Source organism: Aedes albopictus, chromosome 3 (assembly GCF_035046485.1).
Source record: "Aedes albopictus strain Foshan chromosome 3, AalbF5, whole genome shotgun sequence".
NCBI classification, from domain to species: domain Eukaryota; kingdom Metazoa; phylum Arthropoda; class Insecta; order Diptera; family Culicidae; genus Aedes; species Aedes albopictus.
The window spans coordinates 377,557,480-377,583,570 of record NC_085138.1 but is presented as its reverse complement, the minus strand read 5'-3'; the positions used below and the strand labels follow the sequence as shown (position 1 = coordinate 377,583,570).

At 38.4% G+C, this 26,091-nt stretch overlaps 2 protein-coding genes across 3 annotated transcripts in view; one reads left to right on the top strand and one right to left on the bottom strand.

Moving 5' to 3' along the window:
- The window catches only part of LOC109399110 (uncharacterized), a 141,039-nt gene that overhangs the window by 62,803 nt on the left and 52,145 nt on the right, over positions 1-26,091 (bottom strand). The gene's annotated exons all lie outside the window — the stretch shown is intronic.
- On the top strand, positions 518-966 carry LOC134291823 (defensin-B-like). The gene is made up of 2 exons (XM_062860073.1): positions 518-699; positions 766-966. The coding sequence occupies exons 1-2, from the start codon at positions 585-587 to the stop codon at positions 945-947; spliced, it is 297 nt and encodes a 98-aa protein (XP_062716057.1). The 5' UTR covers positions 518-584; the 3' UTR covers positions 948-966.

Sequence of the window (26,091 nt, the reverse complement as noted above, 5' to 3'; positions counted from 1 at the left end):
CATCTATCAGACTACAGATGAAGAATAAGTTATTCTTTCTTCTCTGCAGTTGCAATTTATCGTCAGGAATGGACGAATTTTGGATGAACACTGTGCTCTATATGACACTACGAAATATTTAAAAAAGTATGGGAGCTTCGTTTCACATTATTCGTCATCAAACATCATCACCCCACTGTAAAATTGCTAGCTTGCAAAGATCGGCGAATGTTCCAAGTAAATCGATTAACAGCCAAGCCAAATTGCTGGACGTGCCACTCCATTGAAATCATCCAGAATCCACTGCAGTCTCTGTCGAAGCTGTGAATCCCCCACCTAAAAAGGATTATCTCGGTAATCCACCGAGCATCCTGGTGCAAATGAACTAAATCGATTACTACCTATATGCAAAGTTCGCAGTGCAAACGTGCCTTATCGAGTTTGTATGTTTTCGGTGATTTACAAGGAAGCGTAATATGGTGGTCCATTTATTGCCCTTTTCATATAAATTCATAGGTCGCCGGAACCATCGTATCAGTCAATCTCAAAAGCTTGTCCTAGCAATATCGTATCTGCTGAACCACTCAATCCCAAAAGGATCAACCATGCAGTCCCTCACGGTGATTTGTTTCCTGGCTATGTACACCGTGGCCATCACCAGCGCTTACCCACAGGAACCGGTGCTGGCGGACGAGGTCCGTTCTTTTGCCAATTCCCTTTGTAAGTTACACCTGCTGATTCCGGATCAAAAAGAGCGTCTCTAACAGAAACCAATCTTTTTCACAGTCGATGAACTTCCGGAGGAATCCTACCAAGCTGCCGTGGAGAACTTGCACCTTAAACGGGCCACCTGTGATCTGCTGAGTGGATTCGGGGTGGGCGATAGTGCCTGTGCCGCCCATTGCATTGCCCGGGGCAATCGGGGAGGCTACTGCAACTCGCAGAAGGTGTGCGTCTGCCGAAACTGAAGAATGCTGATTGGTTTGAGTTGAGTCGAGCACTACTTGCACCTGGCTAACACGTTCCTATTTTGTGAATTACTGAATAAAACATATTTTTATCATGTTATTAAAATATTTAAAATTATGACAATAATTAAACAATTATAGACATTATTAAAATGTCTAAATTATTTAATAATTTCGAGGTTACTTAAGTTGAAGGGATCTTAATAAGACACTAATTGAGAAGATATCGCATTTGTCAGGTTTAAAATCATTGCATCCGTTCTCATTTATTTTAAATTCTATAGAACTACGTGACAAATTTTTTTTCAACATATGTTACAATAAAGCCATATAACTGCAAATACCTAAAATTTAAAACACTTTTTGGAGCGAAATTAATCAACATACAATTGAACAAGCAAAATTTACCCGTTAACGCCCAAGGTGTCTCATAATTTCAATCTTTAAATAAATTTGTTATCAATGGTCAAGTTCCAATAAAATAGGCATAATTTGACAAAAAATGGAAGTCTATGGTGTAGTTCCAAAAAGCTTCTTCAATGTAGGTCCTCAATATCTGATTCTCAAATTCTATTTCAGTACAACTTCTACGATATCGTTATATTCTGATCCGTATAGATAGATAGATACAGTACAGCTCTAAACAAGTGAGAGAGATGATAACCACGCAAAAAGCATGGGAAAAAAGGACTTAAAAATTGGCGCACAAATCTATCCCGATAAACGCCTAAGAGTATGCATGGCCCTTGTAATCCCATGTAGCTTCAACTGCAGTGTTCAACATATATCAAATTTAAATTTCAAAAACAAATCAATTAAAGAGTGCTCACTAAGCGTAGCATAACCAATCGTATCAGGTATCAGGTATCAGTAGGTCGGCTCTAGAGGCACGTTCTCCTCCATTTGGGAAATTTGTGCCATCGCCATGAACACGAGCCTATTCATCATTTACCTGACGGAGAAGGGAAGGAAAAAGGATAGGACATGGGAAAGGACAGGTAAGGGAATAGGATCGTCATACTCGCAAAAGCGTACCACAATGGGTTCACATAGGGTCCTGAAAAGGACACTGTAATAACGCATAAGCGTACCACAATGGGTTCAAACAGCGCCCTGAGAAGGGCACTGTGATAACGCATAAAGCGTAAAGAGAGCCTATAGCTCTTTACCACAGCGGGTCAAGAACAACAGAACGTCCTGAAGATTCAGGTTTCTGAAGTCAGTTTCACTTAATAAGTGTTTCTCGAGTACTCGGAAACGCAATTGCGCAAAAACTGGACAGTTACATATTAAATGATACGAAGTTCCATAATCGGATTCACAGCTACCACAGGCAAATGAATCAGCTTGCTGAATATTCGCCATGTGATAACTGAGTCGGCAGTGGCCAATCAGTGCTTTGACCAGCATGCTGCCATTCTGCTTTGACAGATTTGTTAGATACTTTGCCACCCCTAGAGATGGCTCAGTACAATACAATTTTGTTTGACGACATGACTCCAAACTATTCCAGTATTGTTTGTGCTGAGTGGCAGCCCAGGTGTCAATCTGAAGCTGGCTCAGGGCCAATGAAGTCATGTGATGCTCCAGTGCGAGCTAACTCATCAGCCAATTCATTTCCAGCGACGGATGAATGGCCAGGTACCCATACAAGGTGAACAGCGTTTGCTGAATTCAGCTCCTCGATTTGAGTTCGACAAGCGATATCTATCTTCGACCTGGAGTTGGCCGAAGCAAGTGCTTTAATAGCAGCCTGGCTATCTGAACAGAAGTATATTACTTTGTCCATTACGTGCTGCTGAAGTGCTGATTGCACTCCACACATAAGCGCAAAGATTTCGGCCTGAAAAACGGTGCAGTGTCTACCAAGTGAATAGGACTGATACAGCCTTAGCTCACGAGAATAAACACCAGCACCTGCTCGACCTTCGAGAAGGGAGCCATCAGTGTAACATACGATGCCGTCTGAAATACTTCTTTCCAGATAACCAGATGTCCACTCTTCCCGGGAAGGGAATTTCGTGGAAAATGTCCTATATGGAAAATTACAAGCAATTGTAAGATCACTTGGAGCAAGGACAACTTTGTCCCAATTCACCAAAAGTGGAAACAACGAGGTATGTGTTGAACTGCGGTTCACAGGAGTTTCCTCTAGTAAACCGAGTACCCATAGACGGTAAGTGCAAGAAAGTGCTTCTTGTTTGAGATGAATGTGTAGTGGGGCAACGTCAAAGAGCACTTCGAGCGCTGCCGTAGGAGTTGAAGAGAACGCTCCAGACATCGCCATTAAGCACATCCTTTGGAGATGGCCTAATTTTGATTGGACCGTTCTCACTTCGCCCTTTTGCCACCACACCAGACATCCATAAGCCAATATTGGACGAACAACAGTTGTGTAGATCCATTTGATATACTTGGGTTTTAGACCCCAAGTTGTACCAAAGGTTCGCCGGCATTGCCCGAAGGCCATACAAGCTTTCTTGATTCTGAACTCAACATGAGGTGTCCAGGAAAGCTTGGAATCAAGAATGACTCCAACGTACTTTACCTGTTCAGTCACATTGATTTCAGAATCAAAGAGACGTAAAGTTCGAACATCATTACGGTTTCGCTTTTCCGTTAAAAGAACAATAGATGTTTTACTCGGATTTACCGAAAGGCCATATAGGCGACACCAACCCTCAACTACCTGAAGAGCGTTTTGCATCAGGTCGAAAAGGGTGCTGATGCACATACCGACTAACAATGTTAGGTAGTCGTCGGCAAAACCATAAGTAGGAAAACCGCTATTAATGAGTTGCCTCAATAGCGTATCTGCTACGAGATTCCATAAAAGTGGTGATAAGACTCCCCCTTGGGGCATCCACAAACACTCAATTTCCTAATCGCCGCTTGACGCAATGTCGAGAAGAGATGTCGGTTTTTGAGCATTTGGTGAATCCAATTGGAAATCATTGGAGATATACCATGACCCCGTGCGGCTTCCAATATGGCATCGAAAGGCACGTTGTCAAAGGCACCCTCGATATCTAAGAAAACACCCAAGCAGGATTGCTTTTGAGCGAATGCCTTCTCGATATCGTAAACAACTTTGTGTAAAAGAGTCACAGTGGACTTTCCAGATTGGTATGCATGTTGGTTCACATTAAGAGGCACATTAGCCAGATGAACATCACGGATGTGATGATCGACTATGCGTTCTAAGCATTTCAGAAGAAAAGGTCAAACTGATAGGTCTGAAGCTCTTTGCTTCTTCATACGATGCGCGACCCACTTTCGGAATAAACTTCACAGTAATATCCCGCCAGGATTTGGGAATATACCCTGTAGCAAAACTGCAAACAAGTAGTTGTTTCAAAACATGTTTGAAATGATCAAATCCCTTCTGAAGCAAAATAGGATAAATCCCATCCGCCCCAGGAGATTTGAAAGGAGCAAAGCTATTAAGTGCCCATTCAATCGATTCTAAAGTTATGATACTCCGAGCCGAAGCTAAAGAATCATAACTACAAGAAAAGACATCAGGTTCATCCGAAGATGTAATATCCACACATCCGGGGAAGTGTGTACTGAATAAACATTCCAAAACTTCCTCATCAAAGGAAGTGAAATCACCATTTGGCAAACGAAGTTCGTTCACTTGAAAATCCTTAGATTTTGCAAGGATTTTATTCAATCGACTGGCTTCACTCAGACTGGAAACATTTGTACAAAGGTTTTTCCAGCCGGACCGTTCAGCAGACCGAAGAGCTTTCTGGTAGGCCTTGCGAGCCGACCTGAAGGCCTCCGATCCAGCCGAACGTCGTCTGTTCCAACTCTTTCTACATTGTTTCCTGAGCTTCGCCAGATCGGAGTTCCACCAAGGGGTTCCTCTTGTGGTCTTCACAGACCGCAGAGGGCAGGCTTCTTCAAAAGCTTCCATGATGAAGGCCGTTGTAGTAGCAGTGGCATCATCTAAATCACTTGGAGTGTCAATTAATGGTGAGTATCCATGAAATTTGGCTGCAACAAATCGGTAAAGAGATCCCAGTTTGTTGACCGGGGATTCCTGAAACGCAATGTTTGCGAAGTAACATTCACATGTTCAAACAAGATCCCATCGCTACGGTCAGATAAAGATTCTTCATCTGACACATGCCAATTGGTCAGCTCATGACTAATTCTGCTAGAGCAAAGCGTTATGTCTAACACTTCGTCTCTACCAGATACCATGAAGGTTGGGCGGTTGCCTATGTTAAGTAATCCAAGATCTGTGCTACTTAAGTATTCCATCAAACTGGAGCCTCTCAAATTCGTTATATTCTGATCCGTATAGATAGATAGATACAGTACAGCTCTAAACAAGTGAGAGAGATGATAACCACGCAAAAAGCATGGGAAAAAAGGACTTAAAAATTGGCGCACAAATCTATCCCGATAAACGCCTAAGAGTATGCATGGCCCTTGTAATCCCATGTAGCTTCAACTGCAGTGTTCAACATATATCAAATTTAAATTTCAAAAACAAATCAATTAAAGAGTGCTCACTAAGCGTAGCATAACCAATCGTGGAAATACTGTAAAAGTTAGATTTTACACAGATAATGTTTTTTACAGTTACTGAATTTTTCATTCAGTACCCCAAAAACTCTCTTTACGTACTCATCATACGTAACAATTCAAGAGAAATTTAATGTTGTGAGATCAAATTTCATAAAGGTAACGTGTCTTTCGGCTACATGAAAAATGATAAACCATTCAAAAATTAAATTTTATTCGATTCACCAATTGCAATTGAGAATTACGTACGAAAGGCTGAAAAAATAATTCGATTATTTTTAAAACACCATCAATTCAAAAGAAGCCGTTCTCAAGATTAGCCCAAACTACCAAGTAGTTTATGCTATGCTTGTATATGACAATGTATCTCAAAAGACAAGTCTATATTTGACTCGTTAACGCCTAACTAAAGTGCAATTTCCATAATAGTTATTTATGTGACGAGATGCAAAAAGTTGATTTTTTCAGCACGAGTCGTACATTTATCCAACGAGGCTTGCCGAGTTGGATAAATACGAAGAGTGATGAAAAATCAAGTTTTGCAACGAGTCCCATACAAAATTTTATGCATTGTTTTTTTTATAATGCAACTCATTTGAGTTGCATAATGGTCATAATGCAACTCAAATGAGTTGCATTATGAACATTATGCAACTATTTTCCATTATGCAACTCATTTCAGTTGCATTATGAACCGGTACGGAAAAGTTGGTCATTATGATACTGAAATGAGTAGTATAAAATAGAAATTATGACACTGAATTGCATAAAAGATATTATTGCAACTCGGCACTATAATATTCTACTTTATACTTGTCATTTCGGTGAGGTAACGGCCTACTTTTACGCACGATACCAAACAATTGTATTATGGTTCATAATGCAATTCATTTCGGTTGCATTCTTCTTCTTCTTCTTCTTTATGGCTCTACGTCCCCACTGGGACTTGGCCTGCCTCGCTTCTACTTAGTGTTCTTTGAGCACTTCCACAGTTATTAATTGAAGGGCTTTCTTTGCCTGCCATTGCATGAATTACTACACGAATTTATTCTGGCCTGCTTACTCTCACACGAAATTTGACGTTTGAACGGTGTCGGCACCTCTCAAACGTCAAATTTCGTGTGAGAGTAAGCAGGCCAGAATAATTTCGTGCAGTGGACCATAGTGACCCAAGTAACAAAGAAAACATCTTCAGAAATATAAACTACAGAAGATGTTTTATAATAGTATTATAAGCGGACCTGACAACTTCTCATGTCATTATTTAGCTGAAATTAAGTTGATCAAGAACAAACATCAATAAAAATCACATTGACACAATCATGCATGAAATATGCTACTTTTACAATTATATAGCACTACAAAAACAACAAATTCAAGTTGATTTACCTATGATCAGTTGCGCAGTCTTTTATGGTTTGTTTTAAATGATTTCGGTAGACTGGCCGAGCTTAGTTCTCGTATTACCACGTCATGTAAGGCCATGTTCTGAGCACTCTGGTAAACCATTGATCAACCACCTCAACCTTTCGGAAAAACAATGCACCCTTTTGCGACAGTTTTGTGGACTTTATGCTGCTATTGCAATGTTCGCAATCCTGATCCCACTTCCCAAATAATGCGAATAATACTGCACCAAACAGATTGCGCTCTAGCCTAGCCTAGCTCTAGCCTAGTGAAAGAGATGCTTTTCGGACGCCATCGTAAATGCCGGAACTGCTAACAGATGCTGGTGGCCGGAATATAGATCCTGTCGGGTCCCTGTGTCTTAAATCCTACGAACTGTGAAATCCTACATCCTTTAGTGCGGCATGAAACTAACTTCGAACACGGGATGGTCGGGTAAATCATCGACCACCAGGAATCCAGTGGAGACGACAAAACTCCGACGGATGACCAAAACAGACAAGCAGCGTGATTGCTAATAACAACATTTTGACATTTGACAGATAGGTTATACCGCGTGACATGATTAGCTGTAAAAGAGTTAGTTCAGTGTCGCAAAATACTTTCTATAACTAAATTATGAATCTATTGCGAAGTAGTTTGCGAAAAGTAATTTTTACGTAATTTCAACTTATTTACAATGACAACACTAGATTTGGATTGCGGTTTGTATTCAACTAGATAAAATTATGCAGATCACAGTACCGCCTAAAAATATAAGTACACAAAGATAAATGCGACACAAATTTGTATTTTTTTCTTTTTATTTTTTATTAATTGGTAGAAATTGTTTTCTTAAATATAAACACATTCGGTTCGCTATTGAAGTATGATCACTTGTTTTAATTACAGGCTGAACTGTTACTGTGGTTGAAATTTTAATTATTATTAAAACTTTCAACCGGTACCGTAATTCTTATGGAAAGCTGTCATATTGTTTTTCGAGACGATTTTAAAGAAATATCACAAAATTTCACAAATTATGTATACTTTTTCTAATTTGACACAATGGCGCTTGAATTCTGATGAAGTAAAACCAGAAGTTTCGCAGTGAATCTTGCCGCGCATGTGAAAAAGCACCACCTCCACTGAATAATTCCCATTTAATAAATTATACTATCAGCATAGTTTATAAGCTGTAATATATCATAGCATTCATCAATTGGAAACAAATATCATGTTGTTGCAGTTATCAATATAATTGTGTTCTGTCCGTTGATATGGCACGAATACTTTTTCATCTAGTATCAATATTCAATTTAGTATTTTATTATGGGATCTCACAAGCTATATTACCTTCAAATAACCTAATTCTAACTAATGCTAATGGTATGTACTATAACAGCATTCTGTAAGCTGTATTCCTTGAAAAATACCCTATTCCAACTGATGATAGTGGCTGCATTAAATAGGTATTTTGCTAGTTGTCAATGAAGACAAATATCTTATTTGCAACCAACCAACATTCAGTGGCTGAGTGGAACGTACCTTGAAGGACATTATTAGTACTATACGTGTATTAGCATACATCTTATATAACTTATAAGATGTTATATAAGCCGCCATTTTTTGCGCTGTTTTGATTATATAAGTGTGCTATATTATGTAAATAATGCAAGAAACAAACAACAGATGTAGTACTAAACATGTAATTTTAACTGTTATATAACATGTTGTGTTACTTGGGATGCTATATGCCCAGGGAGTCGAGAAAACTTTCCCGACTGGAACGGGAATTGAACCCGCCGTCTCCGGATTGGCGATCCGTAGCCTTAACCACTAGGCTAACTGGAGACCCTTATGAACTAACTGGCTGCATTATGAATCATAATGCAATTGTTTGATTGACAACCTTAGTCTGACCTCAGTTTCCACGCCTAGAGCTTGAAAAACTGTGACGGTTATAGCACGGCATGCTTGATCCAAATTTTTGTGTCGTACACGATAGAGCACGTGGCCGGTCCCATTCAACCACCACGGAGCACGATGATATTGATGGAAACTAGGTATCATATTCTAATGAAAGTGCTTTTCATTGCAAAAAATTTTGAATGCAACTCGTTGCAAAACTCGATTTTTACAGCACTCGCCGTATTTATCCAACTTGGCAAGCCTCGATGGATAAATGTACAACTCGTGTTGTAAAATTCATCATTTTGCAACTCGTTACATAAATAACTATTAAGAGCATCAAAAAGCCTATTTCTCTCTGCTTCTGTATTTTTCCCTTACTCTTCCTCTCTCATTAGTTGTCATTCAAACTCGGAAGGAATCCCTGAAAGTCACAAAAGAAATCCCGTACAGAATCCCTGATAGGATCCTCTAAGAAATCACGGAAGGAATCCCGGCTGGAAACACGGCAGGACTCCCTGAAAGAATAATTCAAGAAATCCGGGTACAAATCCCTGAAGTAGTCCTGAAGAAATTCTGGGAGGCACTATAGTAGAATCCTGAGAGAAATCTCCGCTGAAAGTTTGGTAGGAATCCCGAGAGGAATGCCTGAAAAATCCCCGTGGTGCCAGTAGGGAACCGGTACATATACCTGAAAGAATTCCACCAGGATTCTCTGAATATATTTCGACAGATGGCTTTGAAATTATACTAGGATGAATCAGTGACATAAATCTAGCAGAAATCGATGAAGTTATTCCTGAAGGAATCCCGTAAAGAATACCTGATGAAATCCTTAAAGGGATCATGACAGGAATCCCAGCTGGAAGCTGGGCAGGGATTTCTGCAAGAACCATGGAAGAAGTCTCGGAAGAAATTGTTGTTTAAATCCCCAAAAAAAAAATCGGGAAGAATTTTTGAAAGAACCCCATCAGAAATTCCGGTACGAATACCTAAAAAATCTAGGATTACCTAAATTTTCCACCATATATCTTTACTTAAGGAATCACAGCAGGGATCCTTGAAGGATTTCAGAAGAGAATAACTATAAGAATCCTTTCAGGGTATTCCATTTCAATCCCTGCAAAAATCCCTGAAGAGAATCCAGGAGCAATCCGTACAGCAATTCCGGAAGGAATATCTGAAGGAATCCCGGGAGGATTCCTGGGAAGATTCTCGAGAGGAATGCCTGAAGAAATCCCGGAAAGAATCCGGTATCTCGAGAGAACCTCATCTCACTTATTCACCTTACTCTCTACCTTACCGTCGTCTCTGTCCTCTATGCCAACCCTCTAATCTACGCTCTATCATAACCCTCAATCCTACCATCTGCCCTATCCTCTATCCTGTAATCTACCATAACCAGTACCTTATCCTTTACCCTGCCTTCTACCGTACCCTTTACGCTAACCTTTCACCATCAGTAGGTCGGCTCCAGAGGCACCCTTCACCACACTCTCTATATTTACTGAGCTTAATCGTAGGGGAGACTGGTGAGACTTGATCCCTTTTTCTTAATTTGCCTGTAACTTCAAGAAAAACACAAAACTTCATCCGTTTTTCGTACATAATGGAAGGTTAACATCTATTGCAAGTTTATACACAACAGAAGGACTTTAAATTATTGTTAAAGTTTTCAAAACTGTGTTTTTATGGAGGCATGTCTTACGATGTATTTTTCAAAAATGGGCCATAATTGATCCCCTTTTGAGCACATGGTTAATTTAAAGGGAAAAACTCCAGAAGCGTCCTATTCATTTTCATATCAAGTTTTCTTGTAGTTTTGATGAATATGGTGAATTTGAAATTATAAGATTTCCTTAAATTGTTAAGGTTAAGCTGTATTTTGAAAATGGGGAGACTTGATCCCTCTTTTTATGATGTGTAATAAAATAATAATTATCTGACACGTTTTATCATTGAATATACTAGAATTCCGAGTAAATAGACGCTTCCAAATAGAATTTTATTTTTCACATGTATAATGTGTGTGTAATCCTCGAGGGATTAAGTCTCCCCATGTCACTGTTGTATATACCAAGCTGCATTTATTAAAATATTTATATAACAGACTTATTAGAATAAATACGTTTGATAGTATTTTATTTACACTATGTGCTGTAAAATTTTGACACGATTTGGTTCAATTTATACAAAGTTATTGAGATTTTTCGGAATCGTCTAAAAGATTTCTGAAGGACTGATAACAAACCATCACCCTTTGAAAAATAATGCAATGCACAATCAAAATCAATTGTAACCAAATCATTGTCGTCTGTCAAGATGTAGTTTTGGAAAAAATATGCTAGAAGAAAACTGTTTTTGATTCCGAGAAAATATGGGGGGAACAAGTCTCCCCAGGGATCAAGTCTCCTCAGTCTCCCCTACCTATGATCCTACCGTCTACCCATCCTTGAGCCTACCCTCTACCCTGCTAAATATCAGTCTCAGTGCCTGTTTTTCAGCCGAAAATGAATGACTGTGGTGGTCGTTTTCAGTTCCTCTATGTGAGAGCTGACAGAGTCCGAGAGCTCCATTCGTGAGCGACCCAACAAGGTCAATTCCCAATCATGCACACACTACTCATGCTCAAAAGCCATTCGTCTCAAGCGGTGGCTTGTGAGAGTGAGTGCCCTATATGCTACCACGGGTAAAAACACTCAACTGCAGAAAATAGAATGAAAATTTAGCCCTGTCAGCTCTCGCTTTCAGCACGCTGCGTGCGAGTGTGAGTACCTAGGGTATGTGTACCATCAGTAATCTCACGCTCCCATATTCATCCTATTCGAAAACAAGCGAATAGGGCACCGGTTGATTCCGTTCTTTTTGTTTTCATGCGTGCTCACTGCTAACACAAAATACAAAAAAAATGAAACAAAACAAACAATCCTTTGTTTTTCGTAGGATGAAAATGGGAGCCACATGCTTAATAAGGGAACCAATACCCTATTTCATTTCGCTCCTGTGTTGCTGATCGGAAAGCAACATTGACAGGAAAACCAAAACGGAGAAAATGAAAAAAAGCAAAATATCGCCTGTCGAAAAATTGCAGCACAGCTCACCATCCTACCCTTTCCCCTACCCTCTTCTCTACCGTCTACCCCACCCCCTCTACCCTATCCTTCACCCAAACCTCTATCCGAGCATCTACTCTATCGTTTACCCTACCCTCTGCCCTACCTTTTACGCTGACCCTCTACCTCACCATCTAACTCAAGTCAAAAGTTTTTAAAAGTTCATTATTTAAGTCATAAATAGTAAAAAATTCATTGCATTCATATCACTAAATCCGGAGATATAACAGCTCAAAGTTGGCTATCGGATAATTATACCTTTTTATAGAACCTTTATAACTTCGTGCAGAATTGCCGGATCTTTTCCAAATTTGAAGTGAAAACTTGAGAATATTTGGTGCACGTTTCGAAAAGTTACAGCTAGTTGAACATTTTTTGAAAAGAGAAAATTTTGCCTGTTCTGATAATTTTGTCTATCCCCTGTAGCTCAACCTACCATTTCGTGACCGCCATCTTGGATTTCAAAATGGCGTCGGATATTTATTTTAGAGTTTTGAGGAATAATGAAATCAGCTCAAACTTATAACTATGACTATAATCATCAAAACGCCTAGCACCAATTGATGAGTTACCAAACATGACTTCCAAAAAATACTTAAAACTGTGTATCCATCTGGAGATACCAAATTCAAATTTCAAAAAGCTGAGAAATTTAAGATGCACGAGCATCAATTTGTTCTGAATTTGCTGATTTGCAAAAGGCTTACGCACATTATGATAGAAAGATTGTGGAAAAGTACTAACAAAAGATTGTTAATTGTCATGCTTTAATACAAATTATATAACAAAATCTAAGACTTTTTTGGTGTTTACCAGTGCATCAGATATTATTCAAACCCAATAAAACATTATTTTGGGTTTCCTAAAATAGGGCAAGCTATTCATTACAAAAAAAAAACAACAATTAGAGTAGATTTAGGTATCAGATGGAATTCACAATTAAATCTTAAAAATGTACCCTAGTGAAAGAAAAGATGGTTTTTCATCTATGATTTGTTAACTTGACTGTTAACCCTAAAAGGGATACCTGGGGTCCATTGGACCCCAGGCGCCTTTCAGAGCTCGTCTTTGATGGAACACACTCAGCGAGGTGACGAAACTGAGGCCATGAAGGTATCCCTTTTAGGGTTAAAGGAAATAAGTCTGATTGTGACCTAATCGTTTTCAATCTAGTCTACGATAAGCCACCTTACCTTAGGTACCTTAGGTACATACCATACTTGTGAAGCAATGAAGGAAAATGAATTCGAACATTGTATGTGTAAAAGCAGACAAAGCACCCCAGTTGCTGAACGATAACAGAAAGGTGTGAGATATTGCATTGTAATCAGGAAGAAAGATCATTGCTACTTGAATGTCAATAGTTATGTTTCTGATAAGATCTACAATAGACTTCGTGGGGAATGATGCACCACGGGGATTTTCAGTTTCTTCAATTCAATTTTCCTAAAGATATAAAAGCAGCTTTCTTCACTACCGAAGATATCAGTTCCAAGCTATACTTCTATTCTTCAGCAGAGGTCCAACAGAACCCCAATCCAAAATCAGTAACCATGAAGTCCACCACCGTAGTTTGTCTAGCCCTTCTGTGCCTAGCTGTTGCATTGACATCAAACGTCAGTGCCCAATCACAGGAGGATTCATCAGATCTTCTTGATGTGGAGCAATTCGGAGGTATGTACTTGGTTCAATAACGTAAGCAGTTTTACAAGGTTGCGACCATTCATTTGCAAAGATTTACATTCATTTGCTATTATCTCAGTTCAAAAGCATTCTATCGAAAAACAATGTATGGATGAATTTAACCTTGTAGTTTTATCTGAAAGTTTGCCGAATAACATTGGGGTCGCAAACGTATACCAAAGTCGTGAGCGAGCTGTGAAGGCAACTCTCCACGCGGTGAATGTAAATTTCATTCACGCTGTGGAAAGTTACCTTTACAGCTCGCTCACGTTTTTGGAATGTGTGTGCGACCCCAACGTTATTCGGCAAACTTTCAGATAAAACTACAAGGTTAAATTCATCCATACATTGTTTTTCGATAGCATGCTTCTGAATTGAGATAATAGCAAATGAATGTAAATTTTCGCAAATGAATGGTTGCAACCTTGGTTTTAAACACTTAGAACCATTCTATAACTTTTCCAGTGGAGAACGACGCTCTCAATCTGGCTAAGGCAAATCTTGTCCTACCGCGCAATCGTTGCAAAAACATGGGCAACTGTGTCCACGATAGGATTTGCGATAGCACCTGCAAGCAGTTGGGCTACAAGGATGGAGAATGCAGTGGACGATCCTGCATTTGCTGTGCATAATGATAGAATGATACAATAAATTCGATTATCGATAGAAATGGAAATACAGCAGTAATAAAACTTGTAGAAACTTTAAAATTTAACGTGTTACTTGAAAACAAATGCCTGATGATTCGTCTTAAGCGATTTATTTTTTTACAGAATGTGCAATGGATATGAAATCATAATCAAAGTACATTACGTAATTTATACAGCCAGAAATATTTCTACTCAAGTTTTTTTTGATGATTTTATTACCTGCCATGTGTTTCTAAGGAAATCGATACACACATGGAGGCGCATGGTTGTTCACGTCTACGCTATCCATGTTAGGGGTCATTCAAATATGACGACCAACGTTCCGCGGGGAGGGCGGTGTCACTCCATGTATTCAGTATGTGATTCGGAAATGCCCGAAAAATGGTGAAGTCATTTTTGAATGTTTTCAAGATGTGGCATCTTACACCATGACAGACAGCCTTATTGCACCACTTCCGTTTTACGAATCGATTTTTAAAATCGCTGAAAATCGATGAAAATGCACTAGTTTTATGAATATTTTTTTGCTTAAATATCAAGCAAATATTCTAGTTGCTGTAACCACTTTGAAAGCCTAGGAATTGAGGCTATATGTCATTGACAACGATGAAAGTTTGAAAAATGGCATCTTACCCCACTTTCGATTTCTACGTAAAACCAACTCAGAGACAGAGTAGATATTTTCTGGGTGTGGGGTGTTCTACTCCGCATGAGTAAACTGAGATAAAATGCTATTTTCAATTTTTTGTCATTTTCAATAACGAACTCTCTGGTTTTAAGGGCATTCAAATGTCAACAGTAACTAAACAACATTTGATCGATATTGTGCATTGCGCTGTTGAAAGTGCGACGTTAGCGGCGTCAGTCGTTTAGGTGTCTCGTAAGCCACGAAATGTGGGTTCGATACCCACTACTTCAGTCGGGGAAAACTTTTCATCAAACGGAAGATTCTCCACTGGGCCACTGGTGTAATATTAGGGCAGTTCAGACTTCAAACAATTTTAAAACTCAAAGCTTCCATATGTTCATTGCAATCCTTGTTGCAAAACTAGAGTCCTGTCAAATTTTCAGTCATTTCGGTGGTGATTTAATGGTGGCTCAAAAGCAAAATAGGTTCATATGAGAATTACTATAAAGAATTTTCAAAAAAGGTTCTCCACGCTGTAGAGCATTAACACATGGATGAAGCTATACTTTCAAAGTCAAATTGAATTCTTTAGATCTCAATGATGAATGTTGCCGAAGACCACAACTCATTTCGAATCATGAGACCAGTGGCGTAGCCAGAAATTGTCTCTGGGAGGGGTTTTCAACGGTCAAAGATACCTTTTTTGATTTGACACATACATTTTGTAAACAGTAATGAACAATTGTATTCGTAGTTTGGAAATAGCGGCGCAGCCGACAATTTTTTCGTCGCAAAGCGCTTTATACTGAAAATTTGTTTCACATATTATGGCTCTAAGGGGGGTTTTAACCCTAACCCCCCCCCCCCCCCTGGGGGTACGCCAGTGCACGAGACAGAAGTTATTAATCAATATTCGTCCATGTATGCTTGAACAGCAGACCACAGCACGCTATGTCCAAAGGGAAGCATTAAGAAAAGTGAATGTACCTCAAAATTTATTCGCTAGAACCATATTTTTGAACCTCTAGAATCAGAAAATGTATGGTTTAAAATAATCCATCTTGGGTTTTTTTCCCATACATTTTTATGTGGGACAAAATTAACCTTAAAACGACTTTTTTCGATATTTGTATGGAAAAATAGGAAAAAAATTAAAAATTTCAAAAAACCCAAGATGAAATATTTTAATATGCACAGATTCTGAAACTAGAGGTCCAAAGCTACGATTCTAGGAAATAACATTTGAGGTACATTCGATTTTCATAATACTTCCCTTTGGACATAGCGTGCACAGCTCGATCGACACGCTTGACGCTCAATCATAGTATGCGTGGTAGCTTCTTGCACACCTTACAGGATGTCATGTATGAAGATGTGCATTAGCGTGGGTCATCGGAACCGTTTTCTCAGATCAAAGCTTTTTTGGTTCCGATTCGGGTCTTGAGTATCTGTGCAAAATTTGAGCACGATCGGTTGCGTCTACACTTTGCGCATTGCAATTGAAATTTGTATGGGATTTTGTATGAGGGAACAAACTTCTTTGCATTTTTCTCATAAGTTGAAAAAGTTTGTCTGAAACTTTTTAACCAATACTGTAAAATGATAGCCTAGGATGTTCTGAAAAACTTTGTTAAAGACCGCAAAGCGATCCGATGATTGTGAAAATAGTTATAACCAACGATCCGCATGCATGTGTTTATATCGTAACATGTAAAGGAATAACAATAGCAACAAAATCACGCTGTTTCGCCTAGCAATGCCAACGCTATAACTTTTTTCATAAGCATCAGATCACTTCGCGGTCTTCGACAAAGTTTTTCAGGACACTCAAGGCTATGTTTTCACTTTATCGGTTACATGGTTTTAGAAAAAATCGAGCTTGTTATGAGAGAAATGCAAAAAAGTGTGTTTCCCATGTAAAACCCCATTCAAACCTCAAACGTAGACATAACCGATCGTGCCCAAATTTTGCACACTTATTTGGGTCCTGAAATTAGTTCAATATCTTTTTTGCCGATTGTCGAAATAAGTTCCAGTCTTCGGCAACATTCATCATTGAGATCTGACTTTAACTTTGATTGAATTTGACTTTGACCTTATGACTTTATCCGTGTGTGAATGCCCTGCAACACGGAGAACTTTTTTAAAAAATTCTCCATAATAATTCCCATAATAATTCTATTTTGCTTTTGGGCCACCATTAAATCGCCACCGAAATGGCTGAAAAATTTTCAGGACTCTAGTTTTGCACCAAGAATTGTAATAAACTTATGGGAGCTTTGAATTTTCAACATGTTTGAAATCTTGCCCTAGTGTAATATATGTTGTACGTTGTCGTATGCTTTATTTTTTTAAGTGCGATTTTGCGTTCCGGTGTCTTCACCGCACTTATTCATTATCTCGGGATGCAATATCGCACTTTTATTTGAGAATCCGCACTTTGTCGCAGTCCAGTTAACAATGAAATAAACTAAACCACAATAGAAACATTTTCGAAATGCATCCGTCTGGGGCTCTGAAATAAACGTCTGCTGCCTTTTATTTACAAACATAACAATCCCCAACTAACAATCGCAAGCCACAAACAAGTATGCATGCTGAATTGTTGCTTTACAATAGTAATGATAACGGAACTAAAATAATGATGTACACATTACTGTAGAAATGCTGTTTTAATTGAAAAAGTAGCCAATGTTCAGCCTTTCGTATCGGTATTAACAATGGTAATTTAAAACACTTTTCAAGCGTTTGATAAGACTTCTATTCGACTTGCAGTAATTCCTTTACAAAATAGTTTAACAAGACATTTTTCTGCATCTTGTTAAGCTGATGTACAAATTAGAACATGTATCTGTAAAATGTGTTTTTCACAAGTCGAATAAGCACTTTCGTTTCATCACACTTCGACTTATTGCGCATGATAAAAAACACGTATTTTTTCTGAACAGCAGCTGAACTAATGTGTTATTAATTCACCACTTCTAAATAAAAGTCGAAGTATTACCATCATTAACCTACGAAGTTTATGTTTTGATTTGAGGGTCGCCAAGCTTCTAATCGCACCATGTTGTGGGGCGAGGGTTCAATTCTCGTTCCGGGCGATGGAACTTTTAATGAGAATAGTTTCTTCTCGGTATCCACCGGTGCATGCTCTGTGTGTCTAGTGTTAAATTTTAATTCAGTCAGTACAGCCTCTGGCTGAAGACGGTGTCCGCGTCTGTTTTTTTTCACATAATATTTTTCGCAGTCATGCATTGAGGTGTAAAGTAATCTTTGAAATTTTCGAGATAATCGAAATATTTTTCAGGTTATGGCGATTTTTTAAAGTTTTACCTGGAAACGAGCTTTAAACTTCAAATGCCTTTTTTTCAATTCCTACTTTTTACAAATGAGACTCATATGCAAGTGGGGACAGTGAACTCGTCGAGCTGAGTCGATGGTCATGTGGAAATGGCATAGTTTTCGAATTCAAGTAAAAAAAAGTTTTCCGGCTTACACATGTTTTATTACTGGTGTGTTTTGATTACTATCACCTTTTGAAAATATTGCAACAATAATTATGAACAGCAAATACAGGAGCTACCGCTGCATTCTCCATCCTTGTAGCCCCATTGCTTGCAGGTGCTATCGCAAATCCTATCGTGGACACAATTGCCAATGTTTTTGCAGCGATTGCGCGGTAGGGCAAGATTTGCCTTAGCTAGGTTGACAGCGTCGTTCTCCACTGAAAAAGTTGGTTTGGAATGTTTAACACTGCTGACATTATTGAATCAAGTATATACATACCTCTGAATTGATCCACATCAAGAAGCTCTGATGAATCGTCCTGTGATTCCGCACTAACGTTCGATGTAAACGTAACAGCCAGGCACAGAAGAGCTAGACAAACGACAGTGGTGGACTTCATGATGGCAAATTTTGGCTTTAGGTTCTGTTAGTCTCTGGCTCTGCTGGAATAGAAATATGTCTTGGAACTTATATCGTCGGTAGTAAAAGAGAGCTGCTTTTATATCGGTAAGAAAAATGAATTGAACAAACTGAAAATCCCCGTGGTGCATTATTCCCTCCTTAGCTCCTCGTGTAGATCTTATCAAAAACATAACTATTGACATTCAAGTAGCAATGATCTTTCCTGCAGATTACCATGCAATATCTGACACCTTTCTGTTATCGTTCAGCAGTTGAGGTGGTTTTTTTTATTTTCTACTTTATCATTTATTTTAAAGCTCATGCGTCATAGGTATCACGGAGCCAATTTCATTTGAAGCATATTTTACAATTTCTTGTTGAATTTTTATACACTACTTTAGTTTTGGGGACCATAAAACTCACGATTTGGTCGAGGTAAGGCAGAACAAAATTTGTCTCAGGAAGGGAAGGGAGTACATATGTGGTCTTTTCGATAACATTCAGCAGCAGGTGATGTTTTGGAGTTTTAAGTCCTTCCACAACTTCAACGACAACCTATAAAGGTACAAACGGATTTCGGAACTGAGGTAGAATAGGAGAACGAGAAAAGGAGGAATCAAACTTCACCTTCTTCTTCTCCACGTTTCCACTGGAACTGGGCCTGCCTAATCTTCAACATAGTGTTCTTTGAACACTTCCACAGTTATTAATTGAAGGGCTTTCTTTGCCTGCAATTTCATGAATTAGTATATTGTGAGGCAAGGACAATCATACACTATGCCTAGGGAAGTCGAGGGATGATCCTGACCAGAACGGGAATCGAACCCGTCGTCTCCGGATTGGCGATCCGCAATTTCGATTTACAAACAGACACGAGGTGGACTGGTGGAACACGAAGACGGAGGTATTAAACGAAGACTTCAGCTTGTTTCGAAAAGTCGTACACAATCCTCCTGTACTGAAGATCAAGTTGTTGCGGGTATAAGTATTTGTTACAATGATAAGACAGAATAATTGTTTAATGTTAAGTTTATTTTTCGTGCGTTCTTTGTGTTGTATGTTTTATTTTAACTTGAATATATTCCCATAAATATATTGCACATTTATAGGGTTCTGCAAATATAGAGGCTCACTTTGATTGCCAACTTCCAGGCCATTTCGGGCAGTGGTCAAGTACTAGAGATGTTAGCCTTTCCCTGTCACGGACTTCAAGTTATTGAGCTCAAGCAGGGTTGAAAAAATCACATTCAATTGAATGACATTTTGCTGAACTGGATGCTTTAGGCATTCATTTTCAGCTCCGCTGTGAGATACTTGAAAGTGAACACAGAAAAATTCAACTACTTTGTGGAAGTAATGACTCCACCATCATCAACACACGCTCTGCGCTAAGGGGCTGTCCATTAATTACGTAAGGGAATTTTAGCGATTTCCTGACACCCCCTCCCCCCCTTGTAAGATTTTTTGTATGAGAACCCAAAATTTTTTGTATGGCGCGTAAGATTTCTCAAACCCCCCCTCCCTCCATAAACCCTTACGTAATTAATGGACAGCTCCTAATGGATGCTTCATGTCAACAACGGCCGCATGAATGCGACTGGCCCATAAGCAATTTATTTTCTCTTTTGAGTGCCAATGACAGGGAAAATGTTGTTATTGAATCTCGCCGTCGCCACGATGTGAGCGACGAGAGAATTTTTATTCTCTTCTCACCCGTGTCCGTGAAGGAAAGAGGCTTTAACGCCAGAAGCGGTGTGGTGAAAAGACTAAAACAAAAACTCACGTTCGTTGCATGCTTTCATTTTTTTGCAATCCTGAGCTCAAGTATCGAACCCCGAAACGGGATGCCCGATTAGGGTTAATTTTCCTAGAAAAAAACCAAGCTAAGAACACAGCAACAAATGCTGTGAACTAAAAGGCAAACTGCTAACTAAAATACAATTCTAGGATGACTGCTAGACCCAAACCAATAAATGAAACCTCGTTATCCTGTGATCGGAAGTATTATCCATCTGGATAACAGGGCACATTTATGTTCTGTGTTGTGATGTGTAAATTTGTGATGTTTCTTGTTTGTACATTTGTAAGGTTCTGTGTATCGTGATGTGTTAATCCTTTGTAAATAATTAATTTTCTTTTATTTTTGTAATAATGTTTACACCAAAACATTTCTAATGGCTTCCTATTTTAGTTTCCATTGGGTCCTGAGGGAAGCACATAAATCGGATCTGGCAATATCGTTTTTGGAACATTCACACAAAACATGGTTGATATCTTGGTAGCCTGCACGACAGCTAAAACGATTGCTATCTGTGAACCCTATTTGATAATAGTATAGGTTCTGGGATCATTTGGACAGGAGGACGTATTTTGAACACTTGTTGCTATGACTCAGTCAAATTTGAACTAATTGATCTGATTACGCACAATATTTTACCATGAACAAAAATGCATGGCAATTGTTTTAAAATTCACGGAGTTAGTAGTGAGTGCCCAAAATAGATCCCCCGATACAAATGGTCCCAGACCCTACTACAGCACTATACACACCAAATGCGCTGTCCATAAACTACGTAGATTCAATTTTGGCAATCTCAGACCCCTCCCCCTCCGTAGACTTTAATTTTTAAAATTTGTATGGGCCGTAGACTATGACCAGCTCCCCCCTCCCCCTTCCGAGCCTACGTAGTTTATGGACAAACCCAAATTCATAATGCAGGAAATCAGCAACATTTTGCTGATTTTTTTTGTGAATATCAGTTAAAAGTTGCTTTGACTGCTGCATAACAGCAAAACAATGTCTTGCTGAAGTAGTTTCAGCAAATCGTATTGCTGGAACAGAAGACGAAAATTTGTTGTGAGTGATTAGATAATTAACTCTTTAATACCCAACCTCGCCTTTAGACGGGGTATAGTTTGAGCATTTTTGTATTGTTTCTTGTCTGGGCAATCAAAACTTTTATATTTTTAGCTGATATTTAGTACTGTTATGTATTTCTCAAAATGGTTTGTGGTGTATTTTAACGTGAATTAACAGTGATGTTTTGGTCACCTTTTAAATGTCATTGTTTCTTTTGTACTTAATGGTAATAATTAATGAATTTCAAATTTTTCCTCAATCATTCCATTGATGTACAAGGGTTCAAGGGAGCTGAAAATACACTAACATGAAAAGGCACACGGAAAAAAAATCCATAAAAAATAAAAATATTTTTACATTAATCAAAAAATTAAAATGTTTTCGTCTTTAAAAATTGATATACCAAATAGGCTTCCAAAATAAATATAAAAGTGTAGGAATGTTCAAAAATGAAAATTATAAAAATCAAAAACCAAAATTCAAAAAATCAAGAATAAAAAATAATCATCTTCCAAAACATGTTTAAATCGATTTTAGACGACGGAAAATAATATTTACATCAATATAAAAAATTGGATATTAGAGGGTTATTGCACATTAGTCGACACAATATCTTTATAAAATCTCGGCCAATGTTTGCAGAACGTGACGTGCGAAACGTGTTAACCAATAGTGGACCCCTTAGTAGCAGAAATTGGCTATGATCGTAAAAGCATTATGATATCCTAATTGAATTGTCTTTACCAATGGTTGCGCAACATGTTCTATATCTTTCCTACACATTGCACTCAAAAACCAAACAAAAACACCCTTTATTTCTCATTAAATAATCGCGGGGTCCACTATTGGATTGTTGGGGTCCACTATCGAGATCGTAATCTCATACCATGTTAAATCGGTGGCAATAGTGGACCTCCATTGTCCAGACTTGATTACATTTACAAATTTGCTAAAATAGCCAAATTGTCCCCAAGAAACAGAGATAGCTGAATATAAGTTTCTTAAGCTGAAGTTTGCTTAAGAATTGTCTGTTCAACTCTTATATAGCTAATACGTTTGTTGGGTCGGTTTTCAGCCTAGTCAACACATGAAACTGCTGTATAGGAACATAAGTCATGGTCTCCCAATGGAAGTTTACCGGTAGAACCAGATTTGAGCGAAAAATTTGAGAATAATTGCATATCAAGCAATACGATTTAATCTAATAGATTATCTGTGACCCGTGTATGTGTATGATAAGCCATATTACAAATCACATGGTGTGACGATTTGAACATTGCACGCATAAAGTAAATAAAGCACCGCGGGTACTGAATGATATCAGCCAAGTGAAAGATATTGCGTTGTAATCAGTAGAAAGATCATTGTAACTTTTATATTACTTTGTTTCCGATAAGATTTACAAGGAGTTCAAGGGGAAAATGCACCACGGGGATTTTCAGTTTCTTCAGATCAGTTTTTCTATTGATATAAAAGCCACTCTCTTTCCCTTCCGGAGATATCAGTTCCAAGACATACTTCTATCTCAGCATTGCTAGGTTCCAACAGAACGTGAAACCAAATTCAGTCATCATGAAGTTTGCTGTTGCTTGTCTAGCCCTTCTGTGCGTCGCTGTAGCGATTGTATCAACCGTTCGTGCGGAAGATTCATCAGAATCGGTCGATGTGGAGCAATTTGGAGGTATGTATAAAGCTTATTTAAGGAACGTTAGTAGAGTTCAGTAATTCAAACTGTTTCATTACTTTTTTCAGTGGATAACGATGCTCTCAATCTGGCAAAGGCAAATCTTGTCCAAGGGCGCAATCGTTGCAAAACCTTTGGAAATTGTGTCCACGATAGGATTTGTGATAGCACTTGCAAGCAGTGGGGCTACAAGGATGGAGAATGTAGTGGAAGATCCTGTATTTGCTGTGCATAATGATAAAGCGGTGCAATATATTTTTATACCGATAATAATCGCAACATATCAGTAATAAAACATGCGTCGACCTGAAAAGTTCGTGTCTTACTTGAATTCGAAAACAAATCCCTGCTAAGTAACTGCCAGGTGCTGTGAACTATATCACGACCTTCACGAAATAACACAGCGATTTTTTTTGTCTCCAAAGTCTCTGCTCTTCACACCTTTCGTGCCAACTGCATCAGTAGCAAACACCAATTAAACAGAGTTATTGTACGGCATTCTTGCAACATGGCATGCCTACCGCATCCTTCCAGCTTTGGTCACCTTCTGAATGCTGGATTCGCCGTAGAGTGCAGCGAGTTCGTGGTTCATCGTTCTCCACCTCACACCATTCTTCTGTATAAAGGGTGATACGGTCAAAATTTGGTCAAACAATTTGTTTCATAACTTGAGACTGCGTACACCAAAACAGCTGATTTTTGGACCAGTAATGGTACATTATATGTAGCTTATACTATAAATTTTTCATCAAAATCGGTTTAGTATTTGCGGAGATATTGTGAATCCTGAAAACTGCAATTTTAAAATTTTGTACAAAGAGGATTAAAAAATAAGAACACATTTTTACTCTTTTATTTATAGAGCCAGAAATACTGAACCAATTTCAATGAAAGTTTTACTGTATATAAAGTATACATATCAAAATGTTGTGTAAAAATTTCATTCAATTTGATCCAGCCGTTACAAAGTTATATTTGTTTAGGTGGTCAAATTTTGTCAAATTTTGTCAAGTCAAGTCGAATTTTGGTCACACAATTTTTTTCATAACTTTAGACAAGAGGCGAATGAACCTAGGTTTAAAACCTCTATAATAAAAAAAAAATAATAACTTTAGACTGCGTACACCAAAACAGCTGATTTTTGGATCAGTAATGGTACATTATATGTAGCTTGTACCATAAAATTTTCATCAAAATCGTTCTAGTATTTGCGGAGATATTGTTGAACCCTGAGATCTGCAATTTTAAAATTTTATGCAAAGAGGATTCACAAATAAGAACACAATTTTACTGTTTTATTTATAGAGCCAGAGATACTTAACCGATTTCAATGAAAATTTTTCTGTGTGTGAAGTATGCATATCAAAATGTTGTGTAAAAATTTCATTCAATTTGATCCAGCCGTTACAAAGTTATATTTGCTTAAGTGGCACCTGGTCGGTTTTTTTTATATTCAAACTGCTACAACTTTGAAAGTATTCATACAAAATGGCTCAAAATTTTACTAAGAACATATTTTCATAATAGTATTATTTTGATAAAAATCAGAGCAGTTTTGGTACACGCAGAGAAATAAATTGTAAACACAATTAAATTCCAGTTCAAATCAACCGATTTTTCAGTTTGCTATAGCGACAAACTGATTTCTAGTTTAAATAAAACTGTTCCATTGTTTGATAATACAAATACATTCATAAGTCCAAACTGAGATTTTGTAGTTTCAACATAAAATAATGGATTGTTTCAAACGACAGCACTTTTGCAACTAACAAAGCCAGAATGTGATTGTATTGGTGACGGCAGCTCCTGCGGCAGCTCGGAAATCTATTTTTCGACACTCGACAAGCGGATGGAAAGTAGACCGGATAAAAAAAAGACAAAAAGGCGAAACCGACCAACGTTTTGTGGATGCTGTCTTGAGTCCCTGCGCGTTATCCATCACGGCCAAGACTGCACTTGGAATTTGCGGTGATGGATTTGCTACACCTTCCTCGTTGTGGCGAAGTTGAGGTAAGAATTTTAAAGATGTGTGAGTACTTCCAGGCCCTGTTTGTGGTCTTCTGTGTTTGTAGATACAAATGAAGTTTCTAACGTTATATGGAATGATGGTAATTGATTGTTTTAATCTATAAACACAAAGTAAGAACAAAGAAATATAACTTTGGAGTAAGTAAATTCTCAGCTTGAAAATCAACCATGCGTTTTATTAATTCAAACAGGCGTCATTTTTCTGCGTGTAGTTCTATAATCAAAATTGTGCTTTACTGACCTTAAATTTCCGAAAATTTACTATGGAGCGCCTTTGTACAAATTTTTAATGGTTTTATCTATGTATCAACCAATACTTAATCGATTTTGATGAAAATTTTATGGTATAAGCTACATATAATGTAGCAATACTGGTCCAAAAATCAGCTGTTTTGGTGTACGCTGTCTAAAGTTATGAAAAAAATTGTGTGACCAAATTTTGACCGTATCACCCTTTACCGCCGAAGATCGGCCTTAGCACGCGTCGCTTGAAAACTCTGAGTGCTTGCAGGTCCTCCTCGAGCATGGTCCATGTCTCGTGTCCATAGAAGACCACCGGTCTTATTAGCGTCTTGTACATGGTACATTTGGTGCGGGGGTGAATCTTTTGTGACCGCAGCTTCTTCTGGAGCCCGTAGGTAGTAGGACCCAATTCTGCTGATGATGCGTCTTCGAATTTCATGACTCACGTTGTTTGCAGCCGTCAGTAAGGATCCTAGGTAGACGAATTCCTCCACCACTTCGAAGGTATCC